We start from the raw sequence: 19097 nt of genomic DNA, 5'->3' as shown, positions 1-19097 counted from the left end.
TAAGTTTTTAAGAAACAAATTCGACTAAGATTTTTATAAACTGGTGTGCTCGGTTTGAGGTAGATAATTTTTAAGACAATCATTATCAAAACTAAAGCTGAATGCTGGGGTTCTGAAGATTCATAGAGACCCATCACCGAGAGAGAACACAATGGCATATCTTTGTTCATCATTACATGCTCATAGGACTCTGTGGATCACTTAGAGCTGCAATTGTTGTCTCTATTTTTATCTTCAAAACATCTTTCTCCTCATCATCTGCCTGAAAGAAAAAAAATAAATCAAATACCAAATATTTAATACAATAGTTCATATATTATATTGATTGAAACTCTCGCATTGGAAAGATGGAGGAGTTAAGTATTGTTTATAAGGATGACAAATGTCATTCCTTAACATGTCTAATAGGTTTTCACAAGGGTTCACGAAACATGGTATTGTGGAGGCCCGTTGGACTACGGTCGGTCCATGAGTACGTGTGTCTATGGATGTGGGCTAAGTCTGTTGGATTGTTAGGGTGGGCCATGAAACATTGGTATGGAGAGGTCCATATCATATATATGTACACACGAATTTTCATGTGCGGATATCTGTAACTTTAAATTAGACATGTCGTAATAGATAAAGTTACTGTCATAACATGTGAATACTCTTTTATATTGGCTCTCAGGTGCAGGACTACCTTTCATAAATTAGAGAAGGTTCTCTAAAGTTGAGACAGGAAATTTATTAAAAGCGACACACCAAACATCAGCTTTTTTTATAATTAATTAAGCAATTCTTTAATTTAAACCTTGTTTTCATTCTTATAACTTTGTAATCCACCAATGACAATCCCAAATAATTATACACAGTTAAATATTTTAAAAAAAATCAAGTGAAGACTGATCCTTGGAGGCAAAACGATCTTGTGTAATCTAATTAATTAAGAAAAAATCTTATTAAAATAATTGCACCTACCCCTTGACATATGCCTTCAGTTTAAAAAAAAAAGAAAAAGAAAAGAAAAGAAAACAGAAGAGTTTTTAGCATTAAAAATTAATACAAATTAAATAAATTTTAAATTCTTTTTAAAAAAAATTAAATAAAACAAAGAAGATATGTACTTGCAGCTGCACCATAAGTTCCGTACGCTCCAAAAAGAGCGTGAAAATGACAAGATTGAACCGCGTGTGGGAATTTTTCAAATCTGCATGAGTTTCTCATGCTAAATTAAAAACACATCACACATGTTTCAATTTACCAAATTTTCCAAAAAAAACAACAATAATGACAACAATTAGCACCAAAGACAAAAAATAATGACAATTAGCTTCACTAATCAATAATTGCTTTAAAAAAAGTGTAAAAGTGGTGGGTCCTTTTTTTTCTCAACTTTAATTTATTTTTACAGTTTTTCTTTTGAACTTTTTTAATATGTGACACTCTAGCCTCCATCATTGCCTATTATTTTCCAAAAAAGAAAATCATATACATATAGGCACACAAATATATATACATTTAATGGATAAAACACTTTATCAAAGTTGCCTAGCATGTTCTCAATCCTGTAAACCCCACCAATCCATAATGTTTTATTTTAAGTCTTTTGCTTTGATTCTCATCCCTATGCACACGTAATCTTTGTATATTGACAAAAATTCCCCAACTATTCCATTATTGTTAACTTTTATCAAATACAGACAAATTAATTAAATTGAAAATTAATGGGTTTTTTATATGAATTTTTTTTTAAAAAATAGTTATATATAATTAGGGTGTATGTGTGTAAATCATGACCCATTATTTTTGTCTTTTTTTCCAGACTTCTTCTGATAATTCTCTTCTCGGCATTTGATTGGTATTTAGAATGTGGGATGATCGTGAACGCACTCCCTTATGAAAAACAACCAAACTCACAAAAATAGTGAGAAAATGAGTTTTAGTGTGCAAAAATTTATTTTATCTTTGTTGCACGTTAAAATTCTCATTCTCATTCTTTATTTTCTATCAAACGTGATCATATTTAACTCACAATCACTTTCATTTAATTATGAAACAAACGTCCTTTTTAGTACGAGTGCAATCATATTCTATGATAATTGCTAGGTGTATGTGGGACCCGGTTTGTATTGCCAAAAAAGAAATTGAAGAGAGACTAACCTCAACGAAGACTGTCTTCAAAAGCTTGCCTGAGATGGTGGTTATATTGGCAGTAATGATTTTGAGCCTCAGAGACTCAAACATTTTACATATCTCAACCATGGTGTCTGTTCTTTTGATACATGTCAAGCTCACTAACAGTGTCTTCTCTCCCATGTACACAACTCTATACTGCAATTTATTTTTAAAAAAAAAATATTAATAAAATTTAAATATTTGTAATTAATATATAATAGTACTGATTTGACAAAGAAAAAAAAATAGAGAGAGGGACCCACCTCAAGAACTTCAATTGGGGAATCTCCGGACCCTCCATAGTCATTGGATTGTTGTCCAATTTTCTTCCTTTTGGGGTTCATCAATACTGGAAGCTCCAGCTCTTGTGGATCAAACACAAACCCAGATGGGATTTTCTTTAATTTTTCAGATTTGAGTTGAAGAATCTCAGCTTGGATTATCCTCTCTTGCTCATGCAATTCTTGGATGTAATCAATTGCATCTTTAATTGTTGATGCCTTGTCCATCTAAACACACCCAAAAATAATATAAAATCAAAAACCATATTAAAAATTAAATTAATGAAAAATAGAGCAATTATCATGTAAAACAAGATACTAAAAATAGATTAGATATTGTCAAGTAGGTCGAGACATAAAAAAACAAACCTTGCTAATGTTAGGGACCACAGCTCTAAGTGCAAACAGCCTTTCATTGAGCTTCTTCCTCCTATTCCTCTCTGAGACTAAGTTCTTTGATGCCACCGATCCTCCTCCGTCCAGCGAACTCAAATCGCAGTACTCCGAAATCGCCTCATCGATTGCCCAGCTAATCCAAAATCACCATAAAATTAAGAACAACAAATAAGGTATTAGCTAGGTATACCCAGAAAAGAAAATAGAGAGAATTTGATGAGAAGGTTGTGTATATGTATACGTATATGTATATGTATAGTACCTATCAATCTCTTCATTTTGGAAGAACATTTTGGTCTCCAAATTGAAATAGGTGTTGAATTCCTCACCATATTCCATTGTGAGTGAGAGAGAAGACCCGAGAGAGAGAGAGAGTGATGTTCCTCTTCTCCGGATACTTGGGGCTTGGTTTTATTACTATTAATTTATAAGGCAACAGAAAGAGAGAGTCATATGTTCGTTGCTTCCTTGAAAGATCTTTATCGTCTATAATGGGGTCCACTCGGCCTCGTATGAACACTATGTATGTGTTTGGCAGTGTGTTGTAACTGTGTTCAGTTGCAACACACCTCACAGCACCACAGCTTTTTACCTCACAGCACCTCATCACACTCCCAAACACTTACAATATATGTTGACCTCACAGCACCACAGCTTTTTACCTCACAGCACCTCACCACACTCCCAAACACTTACAATATATGTTGACTTGTACTACGTAATCAAATTATGTCAGTTATTGTATTTTAAATTAATGTACAAGGTAAACCCTGAGTGATTTTATATTAATATTATTAGTCATTTAATATAAACGTAATTTTGATACATCAAACGCACCGCACCACAGTTTTAAAAGTTATGCGCCAAACAGCTTTTTGCGTTTCAACTCACCTCACAGCACCACAGTTTTATAACTCACAGCACCACACCACAACTCACAGCACCTCACAACATTCCCAAACAAGCCCTATATATATGTTTACTAACGTCAGTCACTCTATGTCCAAGCGCGTGTTTTGCAATCTCCTAATTATTGAGGTTACTAAGATTAATCCTGTCGTGAGAACTAGAAGAGGTCCCAAAATGGGAGAAATGATGTTTTGGGGGATCATTTTTTACATTTTGGAGATGTTCTAAGAATTTTATAAGCCCCTCTATTTTATTCGGAGATACAAATAGACCCCCTTTATTTTGAAACGATACATTTGTTCTTGCATTGAGGGGCGGAACCATATGTCCTCAAAAAAAAAATTAATAGTAACAATAATACAGAGATAAATAAAAATTATATTAGAAGACTTTGTCCCACCTTGAGTAAAAAATGATTCAAGTTTGTACACATCTGATATGAAAGCTCACAACTCTAGCAAGTAGTAGCCCAACATCAATGCACCAGTCTTCAACCCCTGTCCCGTTTTGAGCGAGTTTATAAGCTAACAGCTCACACAACCACTCTGCCAAACCTTATCGGGGCACTTATGAAATTTAAATTATATATATATATATATTTTAAATGGGAGAGAGAATTCAAATCATGAAAATCATGATCATCAGGGTGATACACACACCATCCTTTTCATTCAATTAGTGGCTCAAGTGTAAAATACGACACTTAAAGCCCTTAATGATGTGGTATTGATATAGAATTATAAGTGCATTGAAATATGTGGCAACTTACTTGACATTTGTTTTAAAAAAAACACAACCAATAATCCTTCGCACCATAAAAGCACATAAATTCACTCCCTTCTTTTTCCTTTTATTCTTCTTTCATGGAGTCACTTCTGTGAGGTCATAAGATTTTTGCTCCTTTCGTCATCATACACGTATGTTGATAAAAGTAAAACTTCAAAGTGGGGAACACCGTGATGTTGGTGGTACCGGATGTAGTGGATGATTATCTTTGGTTTGTTTTGTCGTATTTAGAAACGGCGTCGCTTACGGTCCACCCGCACTGCACCACGATTAAAATGTTGTAAATTGTAATGCTTTTGACTAACTGACTCCTCCTGTTCTGCGGGACCCTGGTTAGGGAAAAATACTTTTTATATTGATAAATGCACTATTTGTTTTTTAGAAAAAACTAACAAAATTGGTTGAAAAAAGATTGATAGTTTGATATTAATATGAAATATTTTGTCCCGTTGGATCAAACACTTATTTGACTTATTATTATTTATCAATGAATTTAGTTTTTTTTTGCCTTAAAAAATACATCATCATAATTTATGCCCCAAATACTTTATGTTTATTATTTTTAATAATTTTAAAAGATTATTTAAAACTCAAATAAAACAATCCACGGGACCCACCTCACGAAACTTTTTTGACTTTCCAGTTTTCTCCATGGTAGTTGCTTGTACCGGATGAGATCATGAAAGGGGCAGCTGTAGTTTGCTGGAAGTCATTCTGAACGTGGTATAATTATTTTTATATTTTGATCGATTTTAAGAATTGATAAAAAAAATTTTGTCAAAAATAAAAATCAAATTAACATGAAAAATTCAGGCCCTATGTTTCAAAAAAATTTGGATTCACCCCCGATAATTTAGTCGCTATTAGCAAATCTCCCACTAAATAACATCCGTTAACAAATTTAATGGAGATGTCAAGTAAATTGCACAAGTAAAACGTCGTCACATAGAGACAATAAACTTTATCCATATTATAATTATGTAAACCAAGACCCAAAGCGAACAATTCTTCAAATGAGCTTCCATGAGTAGCAATTTTATATAACCATAGTATGTACCACAGTAATATATATCTTCATGAATGACATAATTAATACTTTGTATTTCTCCATCTAATGTTTACGTATTACTGTATTTTCCACAATATTAAGAAGGAAAAATGTCATGGACACCCTATGTGGTTTAGGTCATTTCGACATGAACCCCTCCTATTGAATTTGAAATAGTTACATCCCTGTACTTTGTTTTTGTGTTATGACTGGTCATTCCATCCATTTGACCATCATTGAGTAACAGTGAAAGGAAAAATTGGCCATGACGACGGAAGTTTTCAGGTTGAGAAGACAACCCAATTTTTGATCACATTTAATCTCTAAATGTTTTGTCTAACCAACATTTAAGATTAAAACATTCACATCAGATTACCTACACATGAATTTGTCTATAAAATTGGGAAAGATTATAAAGAATTTGTCAAAATAGAGCTATGCATCAGATTATCTAGAGGTTCCCTATTTTACAGAACATGAACAATATTTCCTTACATCTAAAGAACCACTATTTACTTTCTTAAATATAAAATAATATTTTTTATTACTTTACTCTCTCCTCATTTTTTCCCTCCTCAATCCTCTCTCTCTCCTCACTCCTCTCTCCTCAATCCCCTTTCTCTCTCCATGCTTTCTCTCTCCTCACTACTTTCTTTCTCTCTCCTCAATTTTTTCTCTCCTCATCTCTCTCTCAGGCTACATCATGAAATCAAACAAAAAAATATATAATTAAACTTCGTCAATTTTTAATAACATTAATTTATTATTTTAAATAACATTAATTGATTAATATTAAATATAATTAATCTATTGTTTTAAATGAAATTAATTTATTATTTTAAATAGAAGTAATTTATATGAATATAATAAACAGAGGAAATAGAAAGAAATATTATTTTAATGCAATAGAGAATATGATAGGTAATCTGATGCAGTGTTGATTAGATAGAAAATCTGTAAAATAGGGGGAAATGATATTTTGTCTGTATTTTAAGGAATCATGTACTTTGTTTTTGTGCTATGACTGGTCCTTCCATCCATTTGACCATCATTGAGTAACGGTGAAAGGAAAAATTGGCCATGACAATGGAAGTTTTCGGATTGAGAAGACAACCCAATTTTTTTGATCACATTTAATCTCTAACTGTTCGGTCTAACCAACATTTAAGATTAGACCGTAAAAATATCAAAAAATAACAATACGGTTAATCTAGAACCAAACTCATCCAAAAATCTTCCCAATCTCCACTTTCAATCGGGAATATTCGGCGAAAGGATTGCGATTGTGGTGACAAACCACAATTAAGAGAAAGGGCTACCATTACCTCTTGGATTTCAACCCAACGTACTTTTTAATCACATTAGCAATTGGTCATATTCAAAGGTTGATATTAGAAATCCATAAATATTTATCATTTAGGGGTCTGTACGCGAGAAAACCTATATGTATACATCAATATGAATAAAATAGCATGTCTGGACCTCACCAAATGACAACGGTCAAACAATGCAACTTATTATGAATTGATTGAGTGAGATTCATATGGGAGGATTCCTAATTTTCACAATTCGGACGATTGGGATCAGTTTAGTAGAACAAAGAGGTTAACAGGGGGCTCTCCTATTTGCAGGTACAAGCTCGATCGAGTAGCAAATTTATATTTAGCTCTTGCTGATGGTTGAGTTTATACAGAATTATTTTATACCATATATATGTGAATTATTGCCGAATCCTGGATTAGATTATGTTTGGGCTCTTTGATCTTCTGGGCGTTTTTGACACCCGAAAACCCGCGATTGTGCCTCCCGAGTGAAAGCATCTCCATGGTGCTTCAGCGGGCACCGGAAAACGCTTGCGTGACACCCCAAACGGGTTTCGCCCCGTATGCCCAAGACGCCGTGCGTTTTTTGAGTTGGAACTCACACACAAACGCATTGGGAAACAGTCACAACAGACCTCGTCCTCAAACAGATAACTTCAGTCAAATTATCAAACAGCTTCTTCGTTTATATCCTTAAGATTTACCGTGTGACTGTGATTGTGTGCTGCTAGTTTGTGTGTTATTCATTTATGGGTTGGTGTTATGATTGTGTGATCTTGCTGTAATTGTGACACTATAGCTTCTTCCTGAACTTCTTATTGGTCTTGCTATGGGTCTTCTAAGTGTTCGATAATTTGCTTGTATGAAACTATTAAAGCTTCAGCCTTGATTCTTTTGCATCAAATTGGTGTCATAAGAAAGTGAGATGGAGATGGAAACTACTGTGCGAGCTTCTATGAACGGAGGAGATGGACAGTACAGCTACTTCCGCAACTCGTCAGGGCAGGTACTCTTTTCTTAGCTATATGTTACCATGCATGACTTGTTTCAACTACATAGTTTCATCTTTGAAGGCATAAATAGCTTCATCTTTGAAGGCATAAAGAAAGCTTTATTTGTGATGATGACATATAATGAGCTTGGGTGATGATAATAACGATTAAGAAAGATATTCATGGAAATTTTGGCAGAGAAGAGGACTGGAGCAGGTGAAGGACTTGATAAATCAGGGGATTGCTGAAAAGCTTGATGTGATTCAACTGCTTTCATCTTGTTCTCCTAAAAGATTCGTAATTGCGGATTTGGGATCTTTCTGTTGGTCCCAACACTTTCTTTGCAGTGCAAAACATCTTGGATTCTGTACAACTGAAGTACCAATCTTATGGCACCTCTCATAAAGTAGTTGAGTTTCAAGTGTTTTTCAATTACCAAATCTCTAATGATTTCAATACTCTCTTCAAGAATCTTCCTTTAGATAGGTAATATTTTGTTGATGCCGTGCCTGGTGCTTTTCAAGGTCGATTGTTCCCCAAAAGTTCTCTCCATTTCGTCCACTCTTCATATGCAATTCATTGGCTTTCAAAAGTTCCAAGAGATTTGCTAGACAAGGATTCACCGGCATACAACAAGGGGAAGGTTTATTACACAAATGCCCCAAAAGAAGTTTTTGAGGCCTACTCAACTCAATTTGCTAAGGACATCACATCTTTTCTGAATGCCAGAGCGCAAGAGGTTGTCCATGGAGGGCTCATGGCCCTTCTGTTTATGAGCCTTCAGAATGGGGTTCGTTGTTCACCATGCAATTTGGACGCGGTAAATGATTTGCTCGGAGCCACCCTCATGGACATGGTCAAGGAGGTAATATATATCTTTCATCAAAATTCAAAGTGTTTAATGACATCGTTATTGATTCAAAATGCCTCACATAGCATGATATATAGTTGTATATAAATTACTTAAGCAATTGAAAAGTGATCTTTCTTTTTTCTTGGTCTTTTCCATCTCACTGTAGGGATTAGTTAGTGAAGCAAAGGTGGACACCTTCAACTTGCCCTTGTACATTGCAATTCCACAAGAATTGAAGGTGTTGATAGACAAAAATGCTTGTTTTAGCATATAGAGAATGGAAACCATAGTCTGCAGTGAACAACATTTAGATGCAGCTGCAGCAAAATCTTTGATTTTGCTGATGTTGAGATCTGGCTTGGAAGGTATAATTAGTGAACACTTCGGAAATGATATCATTAATGACTTGTTTGATTGCTACGTCGAGAAAGTCGTAGACTCTGGCATATTTTCAGAGTCAACAAGCTACATGGGAGTGGCTGAGTTGTTTCTCCTTCTCAAGAGAAATGATGCTTGACCCCGTTGAACAATGTCTTTTTAGAGTCATGTGCTTTTGAATCAAGGTCCTGCAGTGTCAAATAGACTTGTTTGGCCGGCACACCAAGAAAGCTATAGATCCTCCTTCATCTCGGGGAGACGGGACGACGAGATCCAAGATTGTTTGTTCTTTAACATATTATTGACGGTCTTCTTCTCACATTTTGTGTCATATATATTTTTATCTGTGCGTGTTTATCAATAATATGTTGGTGGCTTATTAAAAACTCTGTTAATGTCAGTTATTTTAAAAATCAGTACCAAAAACAATTTATGCAATGCTTTATTCATTTGTCTATATATATTGAGATCTTCCAATCATAAGTAGGAATCTACTGTTATAGACCTTCGAGTCTGTCTGTCTGTCTGATTTCCGTCTGAAACTTCAAGTTACGGATTATCTTGAAGAGCAAAATTCTTTTTCTACGATTTAAGGTTGCTTTTCAGAATTACATATTTTTCCATTTTTTCATGAAATTCCCCTGCCAAAGCATAGCCGTTCTTTGAATTCTGTTTCTGTCTTTCCTGCCTCTCAAATTCTACTATTCCTCGTAAAATCTCGCAAGGACAGAGGACATTTCCTAGATTTAGGTTCCATTAACATGTTGCAGGTAACAGGGCCAAAAGCAGGATCTTGATCAGTCGGTTGAGGCAGAAATTTGGCAGTTTGTACTACCAAACATTGTAGTAAAGTATCAGGAAAGTATGGATTCCTCGGGAGTTTTACAGGCCTTTGTTTCCTTGGAAGATGTAAAGGCTGTGTTCATAACAATGACTTTTGTGGGATCTGGATGGTATATGGTATTTTTATGGTGGGGGCTTTGGTTACCATGGTTATGGAAGGCCTGGGTGGCCATTTAGCAGAGCGCTTGAGAAGGGCGAGAAATCGTGGATGGGATTAAAGCAGATCAAGACATGGGAACTCTTGACGATGAGAATCTTAGCAAGATTGAAGAACAACTCTTATGGGAGATGCAAGGAAGGTGACTTTCGATGCAGCTTAGATCTATTTGGGAAGGTGACTCCTTCAACTTGCCCTTGTACACTGCAACTCCACAAGAACTGAAGGTGTTGATAGACAAAAATGCTTGTTTTAGCATAGAGAGAATGGAAACCATAGTCCGTGATCAAGGACTTTCAGATGCAGCTGCCATAAAATCTATGATTTTGCTGCAGCTCAGATCTCTTTGGGAAGGTATAATTAGTGAACACTTTGCAAAAGATATCATTAATGAGTCTGTTTGATCGGCACGCCAAGAAAGTCATAGACTCTGCCATCTTATCCGAGTCAACAAGTTACAAGAGAATTGCTGAGTTGTTCTTCCTTGTCAAGCGAAAATGATGCTTGACCATTGAACAATGTCTTTTTAAAGTCGTGTGCTTGTGAATATAGGTCCTGCAGTATACATTTATGTGTGCTTGTGTGTCAATATCTTGGTCGTTTTTTTCCCCCTTTTGATCACGGAAGGGGGATGTGGCTCGAACTCGGGGTTCAAGATTACATAAGGCTCAGCTCGTCCACTGAGTTACTCGGGGTTCGTAATATGTTGGTGGTTTATTAGAAACTCTTTTACATGCAAATGCCAAAGTGGTTAATGTATTATGAATGGTTCCACAAGGGTTATCTAAACATGCATGTATATGGTTGTATTTATTAGGTTCTTTCTATTTTATTACGTTGATGCTGAATAATGGCTTGAGAGTTTGAATAATAAGTGAATCCATTGAACGTGGAGTGTTTTCTAGCCAATCTAAAATATAAGGTGGTGATGCAAAAGGGATTGTCAACATGGTGACCTCACTTGAGTTGGTTTGTGGCTAACAACAAACTCAAAACCAAATGAGATTTTTAATTAAGTCAAGGTTTGACATTTAATTAATGAGACTTTTTTTATGGTAATCTGCAATCATCATCCTTTATTATCCTTAGGGGAAGAAAAACAACCGGTCTAGCTGATCCGTTGAAAATCCGAAAACTGATCATATAGGATCTAGAACGGTTTTAGTTTTGAATTTCAACCGATCATGATTTCGGATCAGGTTTTATTTTTTCATGCCGGATTTAGGATACCCGAACCGTGTAATAAAAAATGAATTATTAAATTATAACATGATTAATCATAAAAAATAAAATAGTAGAATGATAAATCATACATTCATACTATAATAACACCATAAATTAAATTATATTTAAAAAGAGAATTGAATTATACATTTATATAATCATACTAATAAAACTATAAATTATATGAATTTGAATTGTACTAAATATATCATTACTAGATAAATCATATTTACTACTAATAGAATTATTGTACTAATTATATAACATTTCAAGATAAATCATACTTCTTAGTATTAATAGAATCATACTTAAATTATTGATTATGTTATTTTATTTTATTTTTAATGCATGATTCGGTTTTCATTTTTGAGTTTAGAGTGGATTAGGGTTCAGATTTGTCGGTTTGAAAACAGTTTATCTAACCATTTATAATAAAATAAAAAATATTAAAAGTTAAACGATATATGGGTATCCATTGATAAACAATTATGTAATGGTTTCAATTTTGAAATTTTAAATGATTTTTTAAACATTTTTGGTATAGAGTACATTAAATGAAAACGATGTTGATATTCTATAATTGAAAGGGTATGTGATTCGTTATCATCCCTAAATATATTCGGGAATAAGTGTCATGTTTTTGGCATTAAATAAGTCCAAGGATTAGATTTACTTACACGGTGTACACCACACTAGGCCATCCATAAAAGTCAAGGCTAATCCCTTTGCCATAAAAGTCAAGGTTTGACATTTAGCAAAGGAGACTGATTGAATAGTGTGGCAGGGGCTTTGAAAGGTTGCATCAGAGCAACACACAAGGAGTTACAGAACTGTGAAAGGAATTGGGTGTTTCAGTTTGAGCTCCACTTTGTATAATCTGCTGATAGTTTTTGCTCTGCGAACACAGGCAATTTGCCGAACTACCGACCACGTGAGTATTGAAGACGCCTATCTTTAAGTCATATTATTATAATTCATGTGTTTGTGTTGTAGTTGTGTTATCGGGTTGTTGTACAAGTGTCTGCCAAGTGTTTGATGATTTGCTTGTATGAAACTATTGCAGGTTAATTCCTTCCTGCTATAAAGGAGTTAGATGGACATGGAGAGTACTACTATACGAGCTACTATGAACGGAGGAGATGGACAGTACAGCTACACCCGCAATTCGGGAGGGCAGGTACGTACTCTTTTCCTTGCTTGTTAAGCTGAATAGATATTTTAGATGTTGACTAAGCTTCAAGTAGTTATTTTGATCTCTGAAGAAAGATATTCATGGAAATTTTGACAGAGAAGAGCATGGGAGCTGCTGAAGGACTTGATTGTCGAAGAGATCGCTCAAAACCTTGATGTGATTAAACTCTTTTCATCTTCTTCTTCAAGAGTATTCAGGATTGCTGATTTTGGATGTTCTGTTGGGCCTAACACATTCATTGCAGTGCAAAACATCTTGGATTCTGTTAAAAACAAATACCAATCTCAAGAAGAAGTTGATTTTCAAGTGTTTTTCAATGACAAAATCTCTAATGATTTCAATACTCTTTTCAAGAATCTTCCTTTGGATAGGCAATATTTTGTTGCTGCTGTGCCTGGTTTTTTTCAAGATCGATTGTTCCCCAAAAGTTATCTCCATTTCGTCCACTGCTCGTATTCTCTTCAATGGCTCTCAAATGTCCCCAAAGAGGTACTAGACAAAGACTCTCCCGCATACAATAAGGGGAAAGTCTTCTATTCAACTGCCGCAAACGAAGTTTATGAGGCCTATGAAGCTCAGTTTGCAAAGGACATCACATCTTTTCTAAATGCCAGGGCAGAAGAGCTTGTCCATGGAGGGTTCATGGCCCTTTTGATACCATGCCTTCCAGATGGTATTCCTCGTTCGCAGTGCGAGCTTGAGGCATCTTTTGATTTACTTGGAGCCAGCCTCATAGACATGGTCAAAGAGGTAATATTTCTCATCAAGAAATAATATGTTTAAATTGTTGAATGTCATAGCTATCAATTGATCCGAATACTTATCATAGGCATGATGGGTGTATATAAATTACTTTTTTTGGTCATTTTGTACTCACTTTAGGGTATAGTTAGTGAAGCTTTGGTGGACTCCTTCAACTTGCCCTGTTACAATGCAACTTCACAAGAATTGAAGGGTTTAATAGAGAAAAATGCTTGTTTTAGCATTGAGAGAATGGAAACAATAATCCGGCGTGAATTTTTCGATGCGTCGAACATACAATACTTAATGTTGCACTTCAGAGCTGTTTGGGAAGGTTTACTCAGTGAGCACTTCGGATATGATATTATTGACGACCTATTTGATCGGTTTGCCAAGAAAATCCTGGACTCTGCCATGTTTTCAGAGTCATCAAGGTACAAGAGAATTGCTGAGTTGTTAATCATTCTCAAGCGAAATGATGCCTGATCATAAGATAATGTCTTTCTAGAGTAAATTTCAAAGATCTTCTTTATGTTCCTGTGAATCAATATCCTGAAACTCCTTCCTTTCAATATATGTATTTGTGGAATCAGTATAATTATCTGTATTTGTGGAGATTTTGGATCTCTGGTAGACATGGGTGTGAGAATTAATTTTGTGTATTGGCAATCTATGTGACGGCACATAATTTTGCCAAAACATTTCATTTCTTTCCGTGTTGCTTTAATGTAATAGGTGCCTGTTTTGGTGAGGCATAACTCACAGCGGAACCACTAGTGAGTTGACGCCTCACCAAACAACAATTATCCGTCAACAGATCCGTTGGCAAAAAGTAAATTCAAATTCATATCATATTGTTAAAATTCAAATTCAGATTTGAAGTTAAAACCGAAATTATAGAGCCCTAAATAGTAAATTTTATGAACTCGTGCAATAACTCACAAATTATCCGTGACCTATGGACACGATTACCTCCAAAGAGGAAAAACTCTATCTAAACCGTTAGATCAGGAGTTGACATGGATTCCATTGGGTGATTTTATAAGATTAATAAATATGATTGATTGAATTTCAGAAGAGAGAAAAAAAGGAAATGGCGGCAATTACTGAGCAAGAATTGGATTCCCTTCTCTCCAGTTTCGATCAGATCTACGAGGCAAGTTTCATGTTAATTTTAACATTCTCGTTTTGTTATGATCAAATCATAGCCAATTTACTAAATTGCGGCTCAATTGGTGCTCCGTTGTTCATCAATTTTTTTTCCCGGTCTTCAGTTTCTTTTCCTGGAACTTTCTCGGCCACCAAACGAAGATTTTCTCTTTAGTTTCTTAATCCGATATCAATCGAACAATGCGTTTCGCAGGATTTCAAGAGTGGCGTCTCCGAGATCCAATTTTTGAGATTGAGTTGTAATGCAGCAACTAAAGAGAGAGAAGCTCTCGAGGTCATTTGTAATAGCCTCAAACAAGGTTAGTCATCGTCGAATCTCAGTATTCGATGAATCGAATATATAACAAGCATACAAACATATGACTCTGCCAGTCATTGTAGTTCTGAATTTGTGTGTGAGGAATCTCACCCCTCGAGATCATTTGTAATAGCCTCAAACAACGTTATCGTTGAATCTCAGTATTCGATAAATCGAATATATAGCAAGCATACAAAAAATGAATCTGTGGGTCATTGTTGTTATGAATTTGGTTTTTGACACTCTTTCAAGAGTTAAGGGTTTTGTAGGAATTTAAGTGGGCTAGTTTGAGATAATCTGGAATGCTTAATTGTAAGATGATGCTTGAAGTTGGTAATCAGCAGTTGCATTTCTATGTCTATAAAAAACTACCAAAGCAATTTAGCTGATGAAGAGAACTTTTACATTGATTATGCAATGGCTGCAATGTTTTTTGAGCTTTGATGCTGACATGTCCCTGTTTTTGATATCTTCCTACAATCATGCATCTGTTGTAGTCTTGAATTGAACTGAAACACTTTTTTTTTTCCTTGATGTTGTAGAGAATGAGCAGCTGAAAATATTTTACACAGATTCTTTAAAGCATCTGGTTGATCAGGTTGGCATTTCTATTCCAGAATTAGTTTGGCACATTGATTTAAAAGGGTGTAGGAGAGATGGAATGGATTAATAATGAAAAATTTAAAAAAATTTAACCTAAACTTGAACCAATATTCTTCTTATTTTTGTTAGTATCATTATGGTAACTATTTGTGCGAGATCCAGTTTGAATGGCGTACCCAACGTCAGAGCTTGAAAGAAGAACTGAAGAAAGTCAATGAGGAACATATCGATAAAGAAGCTGTAAGTTATTTATCTTACTCCATGTACCACTTGTAATGTGGCTTTCAATTGTCGGTAAATGTGTCTTTGGATTGTCAATAGTTACATAGCTTAACCATGGTGTCTGTTCTTTTTATACATGTCAAGCTCACTAACAGTGTCTTCTCTCCCATGTACACAACTCTATACTGCAATTTATTTTTTTAAAAAATATTAATAAAATTTAAATATCTGAAATTAATATATAATAGTATTGATTTGACAGAGAAGGAAAAAAAAGAGAGAGAGGGACCCACCTCAAGAACTTCAATTGTTGTCCAATTTTCTTCCTTTTGGGGTTCAACAATACTGGAAGCTCCAGCTCTTGTGGATCAAACACAAACCCAGATGGGATTTTCTTTAGTTTTTCAGATTTGAGTTGAAGAATCTCAGCTTGGATTCTCCTCTCTTGCTCATGCAATTCTTGGATGTAATCAATTCCATCTTTAATTGTTGATGCCTTGTCCATCTAAACACATCCAAAAATAATAAAATCAAAAACTACATAAAAAAATTAAATTAATGAAAAATAGAGCAATTATCATGTAAAGCAAGATACTAAAAATAGATTAGATATTGTCAAGTAGGTCGAGACATAAAAAAAAAAAACCAACCTTGTTAATGTTAGGGACCACAGCTCTAAGTTCAAACAGCCTTTCATTGAGCTTCTTCCTCCTATTCCTCTCTGAAACTATGTTCTTTGATGCCACCGATCCTCCTCTGTCCAGCGAACTCAAATCGTAGTACTCCGAAATCGCCTCATCGATTGTTCTTGCTATGAACCTTCAAGTGTTCAATAATTTGCTTGTATGAAACAATTAAAGCTTCAGCCTTGATTCCTTTGCATCAAATTGGTGTGATAAGAAAGTGAGACGGAGATGGAAACCACTGTGCGAGCTTCTATGAATGGAGGAGATGGACAGTACAGCTACACCCGCAACTCGTCAGCACAGGTACTCTTTTCTTAGCTATATGTTACTATATACACATTACTAGCTTCAACTACTTAGTTTCATCTTTGAAGGCATAAAGGAAGCTTTATTTGTGATGATGACATATAATGAGATTGGGTGATGATAATAACGATTAAGAAAGATATTCATGGAAATTTTGGCAGAGAAGAGGACTGGAGCTGGTGAAGGACTTGATAAATCAGGGGATTGCTGAAAAGCTTGATGTGATTCAACTGCTTTCATCTTGTTCTCCAAAAAGATTCGTACTTGCGGATTTGGGATCTTCTGTTGGTCCCAACACTTTCTTTGCAGTGCAAAACATCTTGGATTCTGTACAATTGAAGTACCAATCTTACGGCCCCTCTCAAAAAGTAGTTGAGTTTCAAGTGTTTTTCAATGACCAAATCTCTAATGATTTCAATACTCTCTTCAAGAATCTTCCTTTGGATAGGCAATATTTTGTTGCTGCCGTGCCTGGTGCTTTTCAAGGTCGACTGTTCCCCAAAAGTTCTCTCCATTTCGTCCACTCTTCATATGCAATTCATTGGCTTTCAAAAGTTCCGAAAGATTTGCTAGACAAGGATTCGCCGGCATACAACAAGGGGAAGGTTTATTACACAAATGCCCCAAAAGAAGTTTTTGAGGCCTACTCAACTCAATTTGCTAAGGACGTCACATCTTTTCTGAATGCCAGAGCGCAAGAGGTTGTCCATGGAGGGCTCATGGCCCTTCTGTTTATGAGCCTTCAGGATGGGGTTCCTTGTTCGCCATGCAATTTGGAAGCAGCTTTTGATTTGCTTGGAGCCACCCTCATGGACATGGTCAAAGAGGTAATATCTTTCATCAAATTCAAAGTGTTCAACGACTTTGTTATCGATTCAAAGGCCTCACGTAGCATGATATATTGTTGTATATAAATTACTTTGATCTTCTTTTTCTTGGTCTTTTCCATCTCACTGTAGGGATTAGTTACTGAAGCAAAGGTGGACACCTTCAACTTTCCCTTCTACACTGCAAGTCCACAAGAACTGAAGGTGTTGATAGACAAAAATGCTTGTTTTAGCATAGAGAGAATGGAAACCATAGTCCGTGATCAAAGACTTTCAGATGCAGCTGCCATAAAATCCATGATTTTGCTGCAGTACAGATCTACTTGTGAAGGTGTGATTAGTGAGCACTTCGGAAATGATATCATTAATGACCTGTTTGATCGGTACGCCGAGAAAGTCCTAGACTCGGGCATATTTTCAGAGTCAACAAGCTACAAGGGAGCGGCTAAGTTGTTTCTCCTTCTCAAGCGAAATGATGCTTGACCATTGAACAATGTCTCTTTTTAGAGTCATGCTTTTGAATCAAGGTCCTGCAGCGCCATATAGACTCCTGCATACTCTCGGGGAGATGGGGACGACGAAATCCAAGATTGTTTGTCCTTTAACATATATTATTGACAGTCTTCTTCTCACATTTTGTGCTATATATAATACTTTTATCTGTGTATCAATAATATCTTGGTGACTTGTTAGAAACTCTATTAATGCTGATAATTTTGAAAATCAATGCCAAAAAAAAGCTTCTTTTTTTTTATAATATCATAGAGAATAACCTTTGTAATTAGAATCAAACTTTGAACACACATATGTTTAATTTACTAAGTGAAATTTATACATTCTGACACTTGATTCGATTTCTCGCTCTTTCTCCTTTTCGCTCCTCTCTTCACAACTTGGAAGATTCGGATCAGTTTAGTGGAACGAAGAGGTTAGCAGGGAGCTCCTAATTGCAGGTACAAGCTCGATCCAATTATGATCTTGCAAATTTGTTTAGTTTTTTTTATATGAATATATATATAATGTGAATTCTTGCCGAATCCATGCTTTGCATAATCTGCTGTTAGGATTAGATTCTTTTCTTTTTCTTTTTGAGTATCTTATCTGTTTGGGCTTTTCGATGTTCTGGGCGTTTTTTTGACGCCGAGAACACGCGATTGTTCGTCGCGTTGCGAATGAAAGCTTCTCCAAGGTGCTTCAGCGGCCACTGCAAAACGGTGCAGTGACACCCTGATGAAACTCTGGACTTTGGGGTTGGATTCCCTTCCAAACACAGACACAGGTAAGGATAGAAGATCCGAGTGAGAATAATTCTCAGTTTTGTTTATTGATTTCAGAACTCCCAATTCAATTACAGACCTTGACTCATATAGTGAGCCATTCTCCTTAATTGACACCTATAACTAGTAATGATAGAGATGAAATACAGACTCAACTACAGCCATCGCAAATGTCGCGTATTATTGCTAGACTCAAGGAAACGAAAGGGGGAAGACATTAATTGTCTTAAAGGAATTAATCACCAGCTATTATTAGTGAGGGATTCATACTGTCCTTTAATGGTAACCTCCATAATTCCGGTTAACTTCCCATGATTGTGCTCATCATTGCCAGGCTCCATCAATTCAATTGGTTTCCCATGATTTTGCTCATCATTGTTGGCTGCCATGTCACTCAGAAGCTGCATGGAACTGGCTCCTGCGTTCCCA

General features: G+C 35.5%; 4 protein-coding genes and 1 long non-coding RNA gene across 5 annotated transcripts; 4 read left to right on the top strand and 1 right to left on the bottom strand.

The window, feature by feature from the left end:
* Positions 1–133: 133 nt before the first annotated feature.
* Positions 134–3243, bottom strand: LOC120004747 (transcription factor bHLH35-like). Its single transcript, XM_038854036.1, has 5 exons — positions 3097–3243; positions 2808–2967; positions 2421–2666; positions 2143–2313; positions 134–262 (listed from the first exon to the last, which is right to left on the bottom strand). The coding sequence occupies exons 1-5, from the start codon at positions 3171–3173 to the stop codon at positions 173–175; spliced, it is 744 nt and encodes a 247-aa protein (XP_038709964.1). The 5' UTR covers positions 3174–3243; the 3' UTR covers positions 134–172.
* Positions 3244–7052: 3809 nt separating this feature from the next.
* LOC120004745 (loganic acid O-methyltransferase-like) lies at positions 7053–18049 on the top strand. Its single transcript, XM_038854033.1, has 4 exons — positions 7053–7208; positions 7777–7905; positions 16726–17391; positions 17524–18049. The coding sequence occupies exons 2-4, from the start codon at positions 7825–7827 to the stop codon at positions 17872–17874; spliced, it is 1098 nt and encodes a 365-aa protein (XP_038709961.1). The 5' UTR covers positions 7053–7208; positions 7777–7824; the 3' UTR covers positions 17875–18049.
* LOC120004749 lies at positions 8375–9602 on the top strand. Its single transcript, XR_005469632.1, has 2 exons — positions 8375–8756; positions 8911–9602. It is a non-coding gene; the product is annotated as an uncharacterized LOC120004749 (long non-coding RNA).
* Positions 12059–13988, top strand: LOC120004746 (loganic acid O-methyltransferase-like). The gene is made up of 4 exons (XM_038854035.1): positions 12059–12277; positions 12410–12523; positions 12635–13288; positions 13421–13988. The coding sequence occupies exons 2-4, from the start codon at positions 12440–12442 to the stop codon at positions 13763–13765; spliced, it is 1083 nt and encodes a 360-aa protein (XP_038709963.1). The 5' UTR covers positions 12059–12277; positions 12410–12439; the 3' UTR covers positions 13766–13988.
* LOC120004748 (protein At-4/1-like) lies at positions 14283–16485 on the top strand. The gene is made up of 5 exons (XM_038854037.1): positions 14283–14435; positions 14643–14748; positions 15290–15345; positions 15513–15590; positions 15835–16485. The coding sequence occupies exons 1-5, from the start codon at positions 14373–14375 to the stop codon at positions 15970–15972; spliced, it is 441 nt and encodes a 146-aa protein (XP_038709965.1). The 5' UTR covers positions 14283–14372; the 3' UTR covers positions 15973–16485.
* Positions 18050–19097: the final 1048 nt, after the last annotated feature.

The sequence above is a fragment of the Tripterygium wilfordii genome, chromosome 9 (genome assembly GCF_013401445.1).
Source record: "Tripterygium wilfordii isolate XIE 37 chromosome 9, ASM1340144v1, whole genome shotgun sequence".
Classification (NCBI taxonomy): domain Eukaryota; kingdom Viridiplantae; phylum Streptophyta; class Magnoliopsida; order Celastrales; family Celastraceae; genus Tripterygium; species Tripterygium wilfordii.
The sequence above is the reverse complement of the archived record's forward strand: the minus strand, read 5'-3'. Positions and strand labels throughout refer to the sequence as shown.